This window comes from Triturus cristatus, chromosome 7 (genome assembly GCF_964204655.1).
Source record: "Triturus cristatus chromosome 7, aTriCri1.1, whole genome shotgun sequence".
Classification (NCBI taxonomy): Eukaryota; Metazoa; Chordata; class Amphibia; order Caudata; family Salamandridae; genus Triturus; species Triturus cristatus.
In genome coordinates, this window is record NC_140590.1 from 463,328,709 (window position 1) to 463,346,286 (window position 17,578).

A 17,578-nucleotide genomic window follows, 5' to 3' on the forward strand; every position below is an offset into this window, starting at 1 on the left:
AGGTATTTGTACTCATTGACAACTTCGAATTTCATTTGCCCCAAGAACCAATTGCATTTTTGATCTCTCTTTCCAAAGCACAATATTTTTGTTTTATCCATGTTCACTATTAGGTGTTTAAATGCACAATATGTATCGAACACATTTAGCTTCCTTTGCAGACCCGTTCTGTTTGATCAAGGATAACTAAATCGTCTGCATACAGTAAGCAGGACAGATGCTTCCCGTTTACCTTTGGGCTTGCACCTCTTTCCGTCATTAAAGAGGAAGGTAGATCAGCAAGAAAAATTGCAAAAAGGAGTGGGGCCAATACAAGGCCCTGTCTTAGGCCGTTATTGATTGCTATCTCTAGTGTCAAACTCCCCCTTGTGTCTTTATTAACCTGTGCCTAGTTCTCACTATGCCACTCTTGGATAACTACTAGGAGTTCTTCTGTTTAATATTTTGAGCATGTTAGTGGTTTCTCACAGGGTAGTCCTAAATGCTATATAAAGCTTTGTAGTAAAAACATGATTGTGAGAGCTTAGATGGCTGGAAGTAAGCTGTTCTTATAAAAAACAAAATTTATGATGTATTTGACAATAGTAACTAAGAATGAAGTTGTGATATTCAGGAAAATATTGATTCTGTGGAATATGAGATTATGTTGGGTGTAAATATATACATTTTTGATGTTGTGCAGGTAAGTGAATTGCTTTTTATGTCTTATTTGCCATTTGTTTGTGTTGCAATTTGTCTTGGATCCTCTGTAAGTATAATTTCTTGTGTTTTCTCAAATGTTCCTGTTTGTCTCCATATAAAAATGAGTAATGCCTGGTGTAGTACTGGTATTGTTGAGAATGAATAGTGTCTAATCGGACAGTACTCTGTTGGATGGGTGGCAGATCAGATGTGGTCCTATACAATTATACAGCCCGTGGTTTTGTGTTCATAATGTTTTACTCTAATAAATATTGTTTACAAATATATATTAAAGTTGAAACTATTTAGGAGAAATAACTTGATAGTGAAGATTATTTCTTGTGTGTTGCAGTAGAATGCCCGGGTTTGAAATGTCCCCATTTATTTTTTCTTTTATTTATATATAATAACATGTTATTTACATCTCTCCATGTTATTGGAAGGTAATCTGATTGTCCATCTTGTATAATGTTGGTTGTAGGTTAGGGTACGATTATTGGTAGGAATCTATTCTGTAGGTCTCAATTTTAAGTTTCTATTAAAGTATTGTTCTTATTGTATACATGCTAATTAAAATTGCTGTTCGTGCCCATATTTATAGTTAATGGTGTGCCATGCTCACTACTTGTCCTTTTGAAATAATTAATAGAAAACATGAAACTCACATTTTATCAGTGTTTTGTTTAAAATCTGTTTTTACCCTTAACAGGCACAGCTATTTAGACATGGAAAAAGAGAAGATTGTTTACCCTATGGTAAGGCAAGAATGGCATTTTGAATGAGAACAAGTAACAGATTAATATTTTCTACTTAATTGAAATATTGACTTTTCATGTTTCTCATCAGAAGTCTGTAACCTGATGAGAAAATACATGGATTTTATCTAGTCTGATTACTAATACATTTTATTAGGCCATGCCTACTAGACAGTTCATGTGCTGTCGGTTGAGAAACCTATTTTAGATTACATTAAGCTTAGAGGCCGCCCTTTGTTTTCCATTGGTTGGCTTCCATGTGACTCTCATTTGCTTCTTGCTCATTAGCATGGTTGTGTTTCCCTTCCTCTTCTTGGGTTTGTCCCTCCCCTGGAGCATTGACGCATTACTTTGTCTTTACACTGCCTGCTTTTTCAGGTAATACCTTTTTGTTTTTGTTAAAGAACTCCATAAAAGTGCATGTGTTTTATAGCGCTCTTCTAAGTGTGCTTCTCTTTTGCCTGTGTGGAACATCCCTAGCCGCGGTGTGATGCTCTTGCCCTTGTGCATCTCCTCCCCTGCCTGTGTTGCTTTCTCCTCCATGTGCTCCACCCTCCTCTAGTTCCATGTTGCTCTTTCCGGTGCTCCCTACTCCACATTGCTATTTTCTCTCCTGTCTGGTCCCCCATCCCCTCTGTTGCTTACCTTCACCCGCACCCCCTGTGTTGCTTACAGCTGTTGGTGTTGCTTCAGACCCCACCTCCCCGTGTTGTTTCTCCCACCTGCTTTCCAGAAAAAAGTTTTTGTGCATTTTGTTTTCTTTGGATTGTGAAATAAAGAAAAAAAGAAGCTGCTGCATCATTTTGTAGGCAAACACGTGTGGTGTGCTCACCTATAAATTACACAATTTGCTTTTTTTCCTTATTTAGCCTTGCAAGACCTATTAGCCTTGCCAGTGCTAGTTACAAAAGAGTTTTGTCATTCAATTCCGTATTGAAGAATAGTTTTAATCCGAAAACCTTTCTATAGTGAGTAAGGATTTCACATCTGTTGTTTCACCCCGGACAATAGTAACCCCCCGGCACTCATTGAAAGTATAAGGCATGCAACACATTCAAGGGTGATAGTAAAACATCCTTGCTATTCCCTACCTCCATCAAAGAGACAGAACACACCTGATATTGAAAGAGACCTGTCATACGGTTCCTACTATTTCAGTAGACTGTGCATTTGGGCAACATAAACGACAAAACTAAAGTCCGTGCACGCCTTCAGAATATGTTGACCTAACTCCTGGCTAGCTCACAATAAACCATGTGACCATTTAGCCTTACAAGGTACCATATGGTGTATGCAACATCATAACATGACAATTTCCTCAAGGAAATTGTGGAAACAGATGTACCTTTTCATTGTGAACTCAGGCATGTCCAACGAGATTCACAAGAAGTACACAAATTGCCATTTCAAACACTGAAGCAATTGTGTGAAAAGAATTAACAATTCAATCACTGTTCAATTGTGTTGGTTATATTCATACATATAATTGTACTTCTACTTCCGGGACCCATCCTCTAAAGCATAGGATGTGCTAGTCTACCAGAATACCTTAAAGTGGTCTAACATCCCATTTACCTGCAGGTATATGTCATCAGGGAGCCAGTCTTGGTTTAGAGCAGGTCGCCCTCCTCAGGAAGAACTGGGGTGGCATGGTGAGCAAAAGAATGATGTATTTAACCCAGATCTACTGTGCCACTGGATTCAAGCTATCCTGGCTGAAGAGGGGTGAAACCCCGAAACCGGTCCTAGGATGCTTGTTTCCGGTCCAGGGAGGACCTGGCTTGGCAGTTCGGGCTGGACTGTTCCCATGAGGCACAGGATCAAGACTGATTTCTTTATGGCCAGGTCTAAACTGGGGTGGCATGGTGAGCAAAAAAATGATGGATTTAACCCAGATCTCTTGACTGGGGTGAATGTTTTGATTTGTTCTGCATTCCGTCCATCAATTTTGTGTTTTTTTTGCTTCCCCTCCTCAGGAAGATGACAGGATTCAGCTGAGCTAGAATTCCGGCAGTCGGGGACCTCGACAATCCTAATGCTCCTCTGTCTAAACAAAGGCTGGGTACAGTTTATATAATAAACTTTACCCATTCTCTCTTTATCGGAGTTCTGGTCTGGCTGTCATTGTTGATTCTTCCCACTTAGAGCTGTCGCCGAATGGACGGCAACAAACAATGACATTTTGTGCAGTGAACTTAGTCCTAGTACAGAACGCTCCAGGGCCTGGTAATGTGCCTACAAAGAAGTGTAGTAAGCAAATCATTTTCTGAGAACATTATCCCATACGGGCACACAAGCAAATGTGTGTTAAAAGTCATAGTTTGAAAAGGATTTCCACTTTAAACGTGAACATGTAAAATGAACGTTTGTGTACCCAAGACCTATGTAACCTCATGACAGGCTGCAATTGAAGAAAGTCAAACACAGGACCCACTTTGTGTCCAGATGTAACTCTAACTACTGCGTCTTCCAATGTAGGACATATCCCTCTAATTATCCACCTTTGTATTATGTCATCGTAAGCATTACCCAGATCTATGAATGCCACAACACCATGTGCATGTCAATCAGCTGATATGAAGCCTGTGTCTACCGAATCAAATATATCTTGTGTGTAGTGCAAACCAGTAGCAGCAAGTTTATGGGATATGATGGTCACACTGTGAATGTTTCTAATGTCAAGCCAGTTCTTGCATGATTGGCACCAAGACAGTTGTTGTTTGCTCTCTATCAAGGGATTTGAATTTGAAAGCGTGCTACCTATCATTTCAGGAGGAGGGCTACGCGGAGGCTTCTTTTTCCATGAAAACAGTCACAGGCAAATTGCTCAATAGTCTGAATTTTTATGAGTCTCAAATACTCAACAGTTCTAAATTCCTCTTGAGTCCTTTTCTGGTAGTCATGATGGAGAGTGTAGGAAGGTGGATATCTGACTATGGTTACCCCAACTTTTTGCCTAGTGTCTAGCTGGTTTTTCGACTTAGTTGGCCTGAGATCCTGCCATTCAGGGTCTCAGGCTGTCTGCTCTCTCTTTAAAATGGACTCCATGTACCCTAGTTACATACCCAATTGGTAAGGATCACCTTATTGGACCCTGTACAGTGTACCCTAGGTACCCAGGGCATAGGTGTACCCTAGGCCTCCCAGGGGCTGCAGCATGTATTATGCCACCCCTGGTCTGGCCTTCCAATCAGACGCAACCGGCTGATCACTCAGCTGGGGCAAGGTTGTGTAATCACCCCTTGCTTAGATATAGTATACCTATATCTACCCTTATATATAGACACATGTGTACCTATCAGCCACTCCTATGTCCTTATAGCTGTTCTATGATATAGCCTACCATATACTCTTAAAGTACCTTATAATCTTAAACGGTTATGGTAACTATGGTTTGGCTTTATCAAAACATGTTGTGTAAGGTGTCTAACACTTTGGAATAATACCCCCATACCATTTCAGGTGATAAGGATATTATTCCTCCCTTCTAGAGGGAGAGACCTGTTAAAATCCTACTTTGCTGTTTAACTCTCACCAAAGCCTCAGCATCACAAAATGGATGCTGCTGCCACAGACACGAGTCTGACCTCCTGCAGCTGGGAGCCCTCCCAGCCAGGGAGGCCTGGACAATAGGTTTCCTGCTTGGGGAGGTGCTAGCACCTCCCCAGACAGACTTTAGTGTATTGGGGCAGGGAGGGCTGAAAGGAATGAGACATGCCTGGGGCACACAAGGTGCTCCATGCATAGTCCAGTTCAAACCGGTGCTGGGGCACTCCAGCCCCAGCTCTGGCGCGAAACTGGACAAAGGAAAGGGGGTGTAGCCACTCCCCTTCCTGGTCCCACCCATAGGAGGGACCTTGCAGGTAGCCCAGCCCACTAGCCCAGTATATTAGTAGCTAGTTGGGCCCTGCTAAATTAGATTAACCTGAATCTGCAACTTGAACAGAAACTCTGGACCTTCGACATTCGACCTCAGGAAGAAGACTGAAGAAATCTCCCTTGTGGCCAAGGAGTGACCACCCTGGGCAACCAGGCACCATCCAGCGAGCGCTGCTTGCTTTGCGACTGAATCCTACGAGGGACGACTGCAGAGACTGACCAGCGCCGAGACTTCCAGACACCTCTGAACCAGATCCACATCTCCAGCGAAGCTGAGACCCGTGGAGGTGACGAGGGACGTGGGACCGGCGACTTGGGAAGAGTGGCTAGTAACTGACTAGGGCGACTTCTGAGGCTTCCTCGAGGCTGTGCTTGGGGAATTGAGAAACCCCACTCCCGAGCACCATCTGCAAAGAAGACCAGCTCCCCACACTTCACGTGTTCTGCGTGGGGCCCTTCTGCACCTGTGTCGCTCGACGTGTTGTCCGGTTGCTGGTCCGTTGGCTAGTAACCTCTGCGACGACGAACCTTTACTTTCAACTTGCTGGTCCGGCTCCTCCAGACTGGCAAAGGCTCCTCTGTGAAAGAGAAGCAACCCAGACCTTCCTGGTCTGCACCAGAAGCAAGTCCTCCATCCTGCGTGGGTTCCGCTTGCCAAGGCTTGTTGGGTCCTGACTCGACTTCGACGCCGCAGACAGCAAGAGCCTTCGTGGGGCAGCTCACCTCCTGGTCCTGGTCGTCCTCGACGTCTCCTGGTACCCGTGGCTGCTGCGACAAGCTTCACTTCTTCACCTGCATCTTCACGACATCGCCTGGTTCCTTCCTGGTTCCCTCCCGGCTGGTGACCTAGACTCTGCCCCTTCTGCTTGCAGGTTCCTTCCTTCTTGATCCCCACCTTGGGATCCACCGGACACTCTTCACTGACTGCCTGTCAGCAACTTTCCTTCAGGCATCCATAGAAGTCCACGACGAAACCCGACGCAAGTTCACACCTATGCACCCGCAGCCCGTGGGCTAGGTAACTTGGGTACTTCGGTGCTCACAAGGGTATTGACTATCCTAAGGTCTAGTTTCCGAGTTTCGACTTCCTAGCTCTACCAGAAGTGTCCTAAAACTGCTTATTTCTAACTGCTAGTGATTCTATCGACTTTTACGCATTACGCGTGAGTGTTTCCACTCTGCACCTGAATCCCGTGGGCCTCCCACTTCCTAACTGTTGGTAGTATAGTGTAGCCCCAGCGATTCCCTAGGCCTATCCTGTGTTCATGACAGTGGTCCTTATACCACTTACTTAGTATATGGTTTGCGTGGCCCCTAGGGCCTAACTGTATTACTTACCTGTGTGACTTAATGTATGCTTAAATAAGACTGTGTTGTACTTACCTCGAATCTCATAAAGAGTGCTGAGGGTTTGACTAGAATAAATTCATTCTATTTTTATATATATCTGTTGTGGTGTCTTTTTTCATTTGGTATTCAAGGGATTACATATGGTGTAACAGCTGGCTTCACATGCCATACAGAGTTTAGCCTAAGACTACTCTTGTCCATGCTACCACTAGGATAGCTGGTCTATAAGGTTGACTTTACAACCAATCACCATAAGGGTTGTTTGGACTGATACAAGGTGTACACTAGAATTAGTGACATCATATATCAGGCCAACTTCTAACAGAGAGCACAAGCCACAATTCTTATTGTAAGATTTCTATTTATTTATGTTTATTTTAATCTAGAAACTAAATTATGAATAGCACAGAAGTCAACCATTTCCAATCTTAACAGCAGGAAGCAGAATATTTCACTTGATATACATTAACTTGTGACACATAAAATATGATTTCTTAGATTGTATTACATAAGATAAAACTGACTACAAAAATATATTCATATTACAGATGTCTAAGAATCAATGAAAATTTCATCTTAATTAATCAGTTTTCCACACGACTCCAACAGAAGTGGTGAAGAGGTATTCTTTGCATTTTAGTGGTTAATTAATTTATTTAGCCAATCCTAAAACAAGGGGATGCATTGATATTTCCAGCAATTAGTGATTATGGATCTGGCTACTAACATGGAAATAAAAATAGGTTTGACCTCTCTAGCTCTTATAATATGATTCGAGTAGCCCCACAAAGAGATCTGGTGATTTTTATAGCTAATCAATTAGGAAACACCTTCCGATATTTTGTTCCATCCTATGTTATAAGTAGGTAATTTGTGCATGGGTGGTCATGGTTTTCTCACTATTGCAGTGTGCGTGCAGTGTACTCGCGATTGCTTCACCAATTGTTTTTTATTGTTCAAGAGTCTGGTGACTACACCATTATTACACTTGGACCTGTGAATAGAGAAATGATTTTTGTTCACTGTGTATATTATCCTGCCTTTCTATCCCTATAGATGGTAAGACAGACTCTTAGGTCAAAGGTAATATTTATTCTTACCTTTTGCACTTTCATACACATGGCACATACAATAATGCTGTGTATCTCACACAGGAGGGCCAAAGGGAAGAACAATGCTACAAAATAGAGAACTTCTATCCTATATGACTTCCTTATTCATAATTCTCACACAAAATATAGGGTAGCACTATAGGAGGATGTCTAGTCTTGAAAAGGGAGAGGGAACAAATGGGCACAATCCAGTTGTGGACGAAAACCCTCACTCACCCGAGGGTGACATGCTTCATCATTGGGTTTCTCCAACACACGGGGACCGTAAGGTACCCCATCTGGGCTACAACTTTACCCAAGGGGGAAGGAGTAGGAGTGCAAAGCACGTGTTGGTTCTACCAACTCGATATGGTAAGGAGGGGCAGAGTGCAAAAGAATAAGTGAAAAAAGTGTGTTGAAAACGACCTATTTAGGGGTAACAACTTTATTCTTCCTTCCTATATGGTAGTAGTTAAAATGCAAGTGAGTGTAGGGTTATAGATATATACCATATCTAGTGATCAGCATGTTTCTTTCATAGCGACAATGATGTTCAGGGCATTCATCAGGATCAAACATCAGTCACTCTGCTATATCAGGTGTTAAAATAAAATGTGGTACTTAGGCCTCTATTTCTTGAACATCACACGCATATGTAGATCAATATGATCGGTCAGAAGACTCTGTAAAACAATAATAATACAACACAACTTAACAATAACCTTTCACCAATGTGTATCAACACCCCTTTAAGTGTAATATGTATGTGCCAACTCAACCTTCTACTGAGTATCACACCATGTCCGTTATTCTAGTAGAGGGTTAAAATAATTGTGTAAGCCCATAACATAATAAATAGCCTACTGCAGACACCTCAGCATTACAACACCTAAAACATAGCTAACACTCAAATACAGGTCCCTGATATGTATATAAACTTAAAAGTATTGATAGTGCAGGGTGACCCTAGTCATCTAATTTTTAACATACATATTTATTTAGTGCAGATTGTTTAGAGAGATATTATCTCTCTCAATTGCCTATATCAAAACGTGTGGTCTATAACTGGTCATACTGTTATTTAGCCCATGGATCCTCAATGGTTATACCATCGTCCTAAACTTGCCCCGACTAACAGCTAGAGCTTCCACTATAGCAGGACATGAACTGAAATGAAATGAAAAAGCCATAGCTAGAACCCCATCTGTGTGGCCAAACTTTACATTACAGATCCACGACAGGACCGAACTAAAGCCGATTCCCAAATGCCACGACATACTACGGCTATCTGCTCACCTAGTAAAAATGCACGGTCTTCACTTCAGTACTCGGGAGGGAGCACCACAATGTAGTGTGTACAAAGTTAAATACACAGAAGTGAAAGCGGGATGTGCGAGACACACTACGTACATGTCACGTGCTCGCGGTCACCCGTAGCTGTGGTAACGGAGTAAACATTCAACTCTGATAACGGCCGTATGTCCGCGCCTTCTTCTCCACTTACATATCTCCCTGAACGGTACTTCTTTTAAGATGCTACTCCCGTTTTAAAATTGAAATTGAAATAAGCGAGTATGCACCAAATCACTCATTTATATTTTCACTCCAAAGTGAATAGCCGAAACTCGTGAGCCGCCCAAAGGGCGTACCACGTGATGCCGTTCACGCGTGCCGTTTGTAAGGAAATCCTAACAACAATGAGCTTGTATCGTGACACCATATCAACTTCTCTATTTTCAAAGTGTGAAACTCGGCTCCACTACTAATTCGGGGGTCCAATGGTAGGAAGTCAATCTAAAACAGGCGGTATGCAGAAATACCTCTTTAACATAGGGATGTGCATCTTTATAACCAGGATTCTTTTAATTCGGCCCCTAAACACCTATGCTGACCACATCTCTCTGAAAGTACATAGCTGATATAGCCTTAACTTCTATTTGAAAATAATAACAATCGGTTCTGTTGGGTAAAGAATATTTCTTAAAGCACTAAACCATCATTGGTTTGTTTGTAGAAAGATTAATCAAAATTGACACACATAGAGACCATAAAAAGTATTCAAAGAAGTTTTATAAATTGCATCATTTATGAATACCCACGTTCAGTGGCTGTCAAGGACTAAGAGCGAATTATACTTGTGACAAAGTGACATATAGTGCTCAGTGCTTGTGGTGAAAGGTGCGTAATATATACAAAGTGACTTATGGATGTATTGATGATTTACAAAAGGCCAGAAAAACAAATATTTGAAACAGTCTGCAGACAGATTGAGTAAGTCTTTATGCAGAGTCTTTTCAACTGGTCCACGGAAAAAATGTCGACGTTTCAACCCAGGGTAGCATTACTAACTAGTCAATGCGGGTCTTCTTCAGGACAGGGACAGTCGGGTGACAGCCTATGGAATAGTAAGGATTATGGTCAGGTGTGCTTGGAAAATTAGATGCTGTGACCGTTCAAAGCAGGCAAGGTGAAAACTCACCTAAGGGAGCCCGATGTGGCTCATGGGGCAGGGTAGGGAGATACTCGTGCAGGAGCAACAGTATCCTGTACGGCGTGGATGTAATTCAAACGAGAATTCTAATCAAGAGAATGAAACTATATAAGAAAAGGCCCATAGGTGGCTGTATAATTAACCGGCAATGCTGTAAGTGCACTAATGGACTCACCCGGTAATGGGATATGAACTCTTCCCAGAATGGTCAATCGACTCCAAGTGCAGCTAATGAAAATTGGATGGGGTTAGGACTGTGTCACCAGATCGAACTAATCCCACTGAGGTTCTGTATAAACAAGAGGTGGGAAAGGAATGAGTCCCATCCATGCCAATCGGGGGTTGGATGGGGCTCAGGCAAACGTCCTGTGTCCTCAGAACAAGTGAATCACACTGAGGTCCTGTAGATTTAAGGGTGAAAGGGAAATTAATCTCTTCCATACCAATCGAGTTAGACAAAGTGGCCAGACCATAATTTTCAATCCGCTCACCTTCAAACTGGGCCCGGAAGAACGATTACTTTATGTCAGGGAGAGTGCAGGCAAGCGTACTGCCCAGGTTCTGAGGGATACTGGGTTACCCCATTGCTATTATAATTAACTTCTATTTGGCCATTGTAACACAAGAAGTATAGAAAGGGTAGCAAGGTATTAATAACGACCCATCATGCAGCCGCATGGTGTATAACCTACCACTTGTATATATTGGTATTAGTGAGAGCCCACAGCACACCAGGGTATATCATCATTAAGGCCTTTCTGGTGGCTCCCCAATCTGAACACCCATCTTTGTTCTCTGCGGAACAGCACGGATTCCAAAGGTCCCATGTCTCTATGGTAATGAGGTTTGTCCAATACCACCCATCTAAGGTCTCCCTCTGTATGTCCCACATCAAGGAAGTGCCTGGTGAGTTTTGTGTTGGATTTCTTCCGTTTGATTGAACTCTTATGTTCTATCATTCTGGTTTTAACGTTCCGGGTTGTCATACCCACGTAGTTCAACTTACAAGGGCACTGTATCAAATATATAACTGCCTCTGAATTGCAATTTGTATGGCTAGTTAGTACCCAGGGAGTTTTTAATCCCAAATCAAGTTGGAGCGTCCGTGTGGTCAAATGACAAACCACACACTACATGGAAAATGACCCTGGACCGGTAAACCAGTATGGATAGTCCGTAACTGGTTTGTATCGTGTAACACTCTTGGCCGAGAGTGTACCAGAATATTCCCAAGATTCCTACTCCGTTTAAAAGCAAAGAGAGTCCTCTCACTGATTTTTTTGACTTTATTCAAGATATGCCAGTTGGAATTAATGGCTTTCTTGATCGTAGTGCTGAGATGGCTGAAAGTGCTGACACATACCAAGCGATTAGTGGTAGGTTTCACATGTGTCTCTAACAGTGCCTCGCGGTTGCTGTTCTTGGCTCTCTTCTTCGCATTCTGTATCAACCGTGTAGGACATTTTTGAGTGTGGAGGTGTGCACTACGAGTAGTTGCATGTTTGTGATGCATGCTAAGTTAAGTACAATTTCTCCTCAACCGTAGGAATTGTCCTATAGGAAGATTGTCACGAAGAGCCCGAGGGTGGAAGCATGTGTAATTGAGGAGTGCATTACATGCCATCGGTTTTTGGTATAGTTCTGTGAATATCTTCCCATCTCTCGGATACAGTCTCAAATCAAGAAATGGTAGAGTCTCATTACTTGCTTCACAAGTACATTTCAGATGTATATTGAGGGTGTTAAGCCAACTTGAAAATTCCAATAGCGAATTTTGATCCCCTTCCCAGATGACTAGAATGTCATCTATATAGCGCTTCCACAGCAATAATTTGCTGTGGAAGGGATTGTCATATGGGTAGATGTATGTAACTTCAAACCAGTGCATGAAGAGATTGGCCATACTGGGGGCACAGGTACTGCCCATTAAAGTGCCCATAACTTGCCAATACAATTGATCTTCATAGGAGAAGAAGTTCTCTCTCATAGCTAGATTGACGCACTTCATCACAAAGGATGTCGGCGTCTGGTCACTACGAGGATTTTCTTCCAACAGATCTTGTATAGTCCGAAGTGTTTCTTCTTGGGGAATATTCGTATAAAGAGCCTCAACATCAAATGAGGCCATGAGATGTGTCACCGGATCAAAATGAATTGTATTCAAATAGGACAAGACATGTTTGGTGTCCTGCAAGTATGATGGCATCTTGGCCACCAAGGGTCGGAGAAACCAATCATCAAATAGTGACAATGGTTCAAGTAAAGAACCAATGCCAGAAACTATTGGCCGACCAGGGGGGGGCCTCTGATTTTTGTGTATCTTCGGCAAGATGTAAAATGCCGAGATCTTCGGGTGTGTGGGTGTCAAAAATTCTGATTCATTTCTGGTGATCCATCCAGCTTCAAGTGCTTCTTTAACAAGATTACGAATGGTATTCTGTAATCTCTTGGTGGGGTCACGCATGATGGGTTTGTAGTATTTGGTATTTTGTAGCTGTCGTAAACATTCAGTACGATAGGCCAGTGCATCCATCACTACAGTTGCCCCACCTTTGTCGGCTTGTTTAATAACAATCGACGGATCGGAACCTAGTTCAAGTGCACATCGTTCTTCTGCTTTGTTCATATTGAAGAATGGTTTAATGGCTCTCCTTTTCTCAGCATTGAAGGATTGTATAACAGCTTTTTCAAATGTCACTACCTCAGAGGGTACTTGTTGTAAAGTAGGTAGAAATGTCGACTTGTTTCTCAGGCCAGTATTGTTGGAATTTTCTGGTCTAGTATCCACTGTGTTTTCAAACAAAAAGGACATGCGGATCTTGCGAAAGAAAGCAAAAAATTCTTGATAAGTTTTGAAGTCATCTCCCATGTATGTGTGGACAAAACCTAATCCCTTGTTAATTATCATTGTTTCCAAAGGGTTAAGGATTTTCTGACTCAAATTAACTATCAGGTTATTACAGCACTGGTCGATGCGCCCGTCATGCGCCATGTGATCCGTTGTTCCAATAAGGGATCCCACTGTACCTGTGGTCTCTGTTGTTCTGGGCGTGATTCTGGTCAATGATCTCTGTTGTGTCTTCTTCTTCCTCTGCGTCCCCTTTCCTGACCTAAAAAAGGTCCCTGGTAACCAGGTCCATGGTAAGGGAATGATTGGAACGGGGGTGGTTGAATTTGCCACAGTTGTGGCGGCCACCAGACATTAGCTGGAGGTCTATGAGCAAAATTGCCCCGTCCTCTCATTTGTCCGGGATATTGGGCAGTCTCAGTATCACTTGAACCAGAATCCTCTGATTGGCTCCAGTCATATGAATTGGAGGTCCATTCATCAGTGTTCTGGCACCATCCACATGCTCCTCTCCGATTGTTCTTCTTATTTGGTTGTGTGGTATAATCATCACTGGTGTATGGGTAGATCTTTTCTTTAGTGTATCTATCCATATCTTTTTTCAATGTATTCACTTTATATTTTATTAGATCATCCTTAGTTTCGTTCAAGGTCTTGGTGATTTCTTCTAAATGTTTTTTATAAAAAGTGATTTGAGACAAACATTTAAGTTGGTTTTTCAATGTCTGGATCTCAATTAACAGCACATCTGATGTTTCTTTTGAAGTAGTAATCAGCCAAATCAGCCAATCTCTAGAGCACTTCCAAGCAATCTTGGACCAGTTGATCTTAAAAACTTTATTATCAAGAAACAATTTAGGGGTATTGGCAACCACTAAACCCTGGGGTGCTATGTTGGCTCAAGTATTCGGTGAGAATGGCTGCATGTAAAGCTGTTCGCATGTGTTGCCTCTTCAAATTAGTTAGTTTATTCCATTCCTCAGTTAATGCGAGTGTCTGAGTTATCTGTGTATCTAAAATGCTGGGTGTCTGCAATATGGCTTGGACCATTTCCTCGTCGAATGCTATGCCCGTACTTTCAGTCATGGTGCCGAGACACAGGGGATTTATTGGGACAAAAACAATAAAATAAGACCCACAGCTCAAAAACTGTATCTCACACAGGAGGGTCAAAGGGAAGAACAATGCTACAAAATAGAGAACTTCTATCCTATATGACTTCCTTATTCATAATTCTCACACACAATATAGGGTAGCACTATAGGAGGATGTCTAGTCTTGAAAAGGGAGAGGGAACAAATGGGCACAACTCAGTTGTGGACAAAAACCCTCACTCACCTGAGGGTGACATGCTTCATCATTGGGTTTCTCCAACACACGGGGACCGCAAGGTACCCCATGTGGGCTACAACTTTACCCAAGGGAGAAGGAGCAGGAGTGCAAAGCACGTGTTGGTTCTACCAACTCGATATGGTAAGGAGAGGCAGAGTGCAAAAGAATAAGTGAAAAAAGTGTGTTAAAAACTACCTACTTAGGGGTAACAACTTTATTCTTCCTTCCTATGTGGTAGTAGTTAAAATGCAAGTGAGTGTAGGGTTATAGATATATACCATATCTAGTGATCAACATGTTTCTGCCATAGCGACAATGATGTTCAGGGCATTCATCAGGATCAAACAACAGTCACTCTCCTATATCAGGTGTATAAATAAAATGTGATACTTAGGCCTCTATTTCTTCACCATCACACACATATGTTGATCAATATGATCGGTCAGAAGGCTCTGTAAAACAATAATAATACAACAGAACTTAACAATAACCTTTCACCAATGTGTATCAACACCCCTTTTCTGTGTATGATTAATATATCAAAAAGATTCTTACCTAAGTGTAATATGTATGTGCCAACTCAACCTTCTACTGAGTATCACACCATGTCCGTTATTCTAGTAGAGGGTTAAAATAATTGTGTAAGCACATAACATAATAAATAGCCTACTGCAGACACCTCAGCATTACAACACCTAAAACATAGCCAACACTCGAAAATACAGGTTTCAACCCAGGTTTTTAAATCTTTAGTTGAAGGTACTGTGGCTCCTGCAAAACTAAAGGTACAATTATTTCAGGATATTGACGAAAAGATGTAGCAGATTTTATTTCAGTAAATTTGCATTTGTCATTCACAGAAATGTATGGCTGAACATGGTAACCTCCTGCTGCTCAGTAGTGGCAAACAGTATGAGAAAGGTACCTGTTAATTGCATGCACTCCCATCATGTATCTTCACGTTTGGCTCAGGCCAGCAATGTGTGGGCGGGCAATTAACATTTTGCAGTTGTAATGTTGCTTACATCCATGGCCAATAACAATTTACTGTGGCACTAAACTCTCAACACAACTATGGAACTGGGACATTGGTGTATTGTGCCAAACTTGATTTCCCTGTTCTGTACTGATAACATCTGCCAAAAAAGAAATAAAATATGTAAGGAAGACGAATTACAGTAAATCTTGCAATTAACTTAGATTGAGTTCAGAAAATGTGGGAGCTTGCTCTTGCAATGCAAAAAGCTTCTACAATCTTGATGCATCACATTTCAAATCTCCAATTATAAACCTATCTGTAGCCCTCCAGTTGATGTTGCCGACAATAATAACACTACTTTAAGCCACTGTCTAGGTTAGCACAAGCCAGGGTTCCAGAGTTCTCTCAAAATCATTGAATAGGAGCTATTTATCAGGGTAGAGCAAGTGGTAAACATGCCACTTCTTTTACAGCTGCAAATGCTCTTGCACTTGCTATGAAGATTTGGCTCTAACAGTATTGCAGAAGAAACCGTACCTTCTTGAGCGTAAACTCTTTTTATTTTTTTAGTGGAATGTCCATATATTTACTTTACATTGAAGATACCAAAGAGGGTTTTATGGTAGATGTGGCTTTACCAAGAGCATGCACAAGATACAGTAACCTCAAAACCCTTCTTAGGTTTAAAACTAATTGTATCCAAAAACACCCGTAGTAATTAATGGCGCCCTTTTTGTATTTAGTATTACAAACATATATTTCAATAGAGTTCACAGAGAGTAAACGGGTAAAACCGAATAGTAAATGTCAGCCTCTTTTTCTGTTGTCAATCTAACAAAAATTGTAAGACAGCATCTGCAAATCTTACTTAGTTGCACAAGACTATTTATTCATTTGGGCCTTTAATGTTATCCTCTTTGATAATTTGCTCTTCTTCCAGCATATACTAAGGATTTGTTCCATAATAGAACATCTTTTCTTTCTCTATCCTATATAAGCAACGTGATAAATAATCTTGGCTGCCCGTAGGATTGCCAACAGTATGGTTCTCATGTCCCCACCTCTTGGCACACTGGCACACAGAATTGGATTTGTGTTCTGTGAAACTATGTTTTCAAACATAGAAGTAGTCCGTATTAGCTATTGGATGTTTCTGTGATTTCGAATCTGAAGACATAAAAATATTTTTTTCTGCTTTTCAAGAAGATTAATAACTGTTCTTTTTTCTGTAGCTTCCACTGTATTAGCATGCCTTGATAATTGTAAGCTTTCGGAAAGTAACCACACAATTCTTCGCAAACTTGGGGTGAAACTTGTTCAACGCCTAGGACTCACATTTCTGAAAACCAAAGTGGCACATTGGAGGTAAGGATCAGAGCTTTTACTCATCACATTATTACTTTTGAAAAGTGATTTACTGTGGCAATGCATCATTCTCCTACAGTGAATCTTTCATAGATTCACATGTTTTGATTTAAACCCATTTGTTAGGCAGAGAATCCTTGGTGCATTTATTCTATCCTTAGTACAGGAACATATTTCATGCCATAACCGTTCCACCTGATTGTCTGGAGCTTTATGTTGACCCCAGGGAGGTAGGTAGACTCTGACCGCTACCTCACAAGGGCATCTTTAGATTTGATCTGGATGGAGTCCTCGGAATAGCCCTGGCTTATTTGAAAATGTTTGGTTTCAAATAATATTAACTTAAAACAACTGCCAAAAGTATTTTCCATACTATGCTGATAAGTAAATGTATTTATAAACATGTTTTCCTTGTGAACCCTTCTCCTCTGATTGCTTTTCTAGTTGATCTTCCTCTCTAAGCCTGCTCCTGTGTGGACTTCCAGGCAGATATTCTAGTCTCCTACTCCCCTCACCCTCTGATTCTTGTCATTCACTTGCTCACAGGCGGCCAGAGGTCTTAAGAAGTTGCAGAATGTGTTGTCCCAAGAATACTTTGCTAATGACCCTCAAAAGAAGTGCATGTGTGGTGTCCATATCAGCCACATTTGAGAAAAAAAGTTGACGATGCTATTTCTCATCTAGTGAGAAATCTATCTCTCCAAAACGTATGACTTGTGTAGAAGGAAACACTGTATTAAAATCTGACTGGATATCTGAAACTGCCATAAGCATTACCAGATCTCCGTGACTGTCACTCCTGTGGCA

At 41.5% G+C, this 17,578-nt stretch overlaps 1 protein-coding gene across 1 annotated transcript in view; it reads left to right on the top strand.

Annotated features, from left to right (window-relative positions):
• Positions 1 to 17,578, top strand: part of TBCD (tubulin folding cofactor D) — a 2,329,415-nt gene that overhangs the window by 442,654 nt on the left and 1,869,183 nt on the right. The window contains exons 9-10 of the mRNA XM_085616794.1: positions 1,391 to 1,436; positions 16,639 to 16,771. Coding sequence (XP_085472920.1) covers positions 1,391 to 1,436; positions 16,639 to 16,771 — 179 coding nt within the window. The remainder of the gene's footprint in view (positions 1 to 1,390; positions 1,437 to 16,638; positions 16,772 to 17,578) is intronic.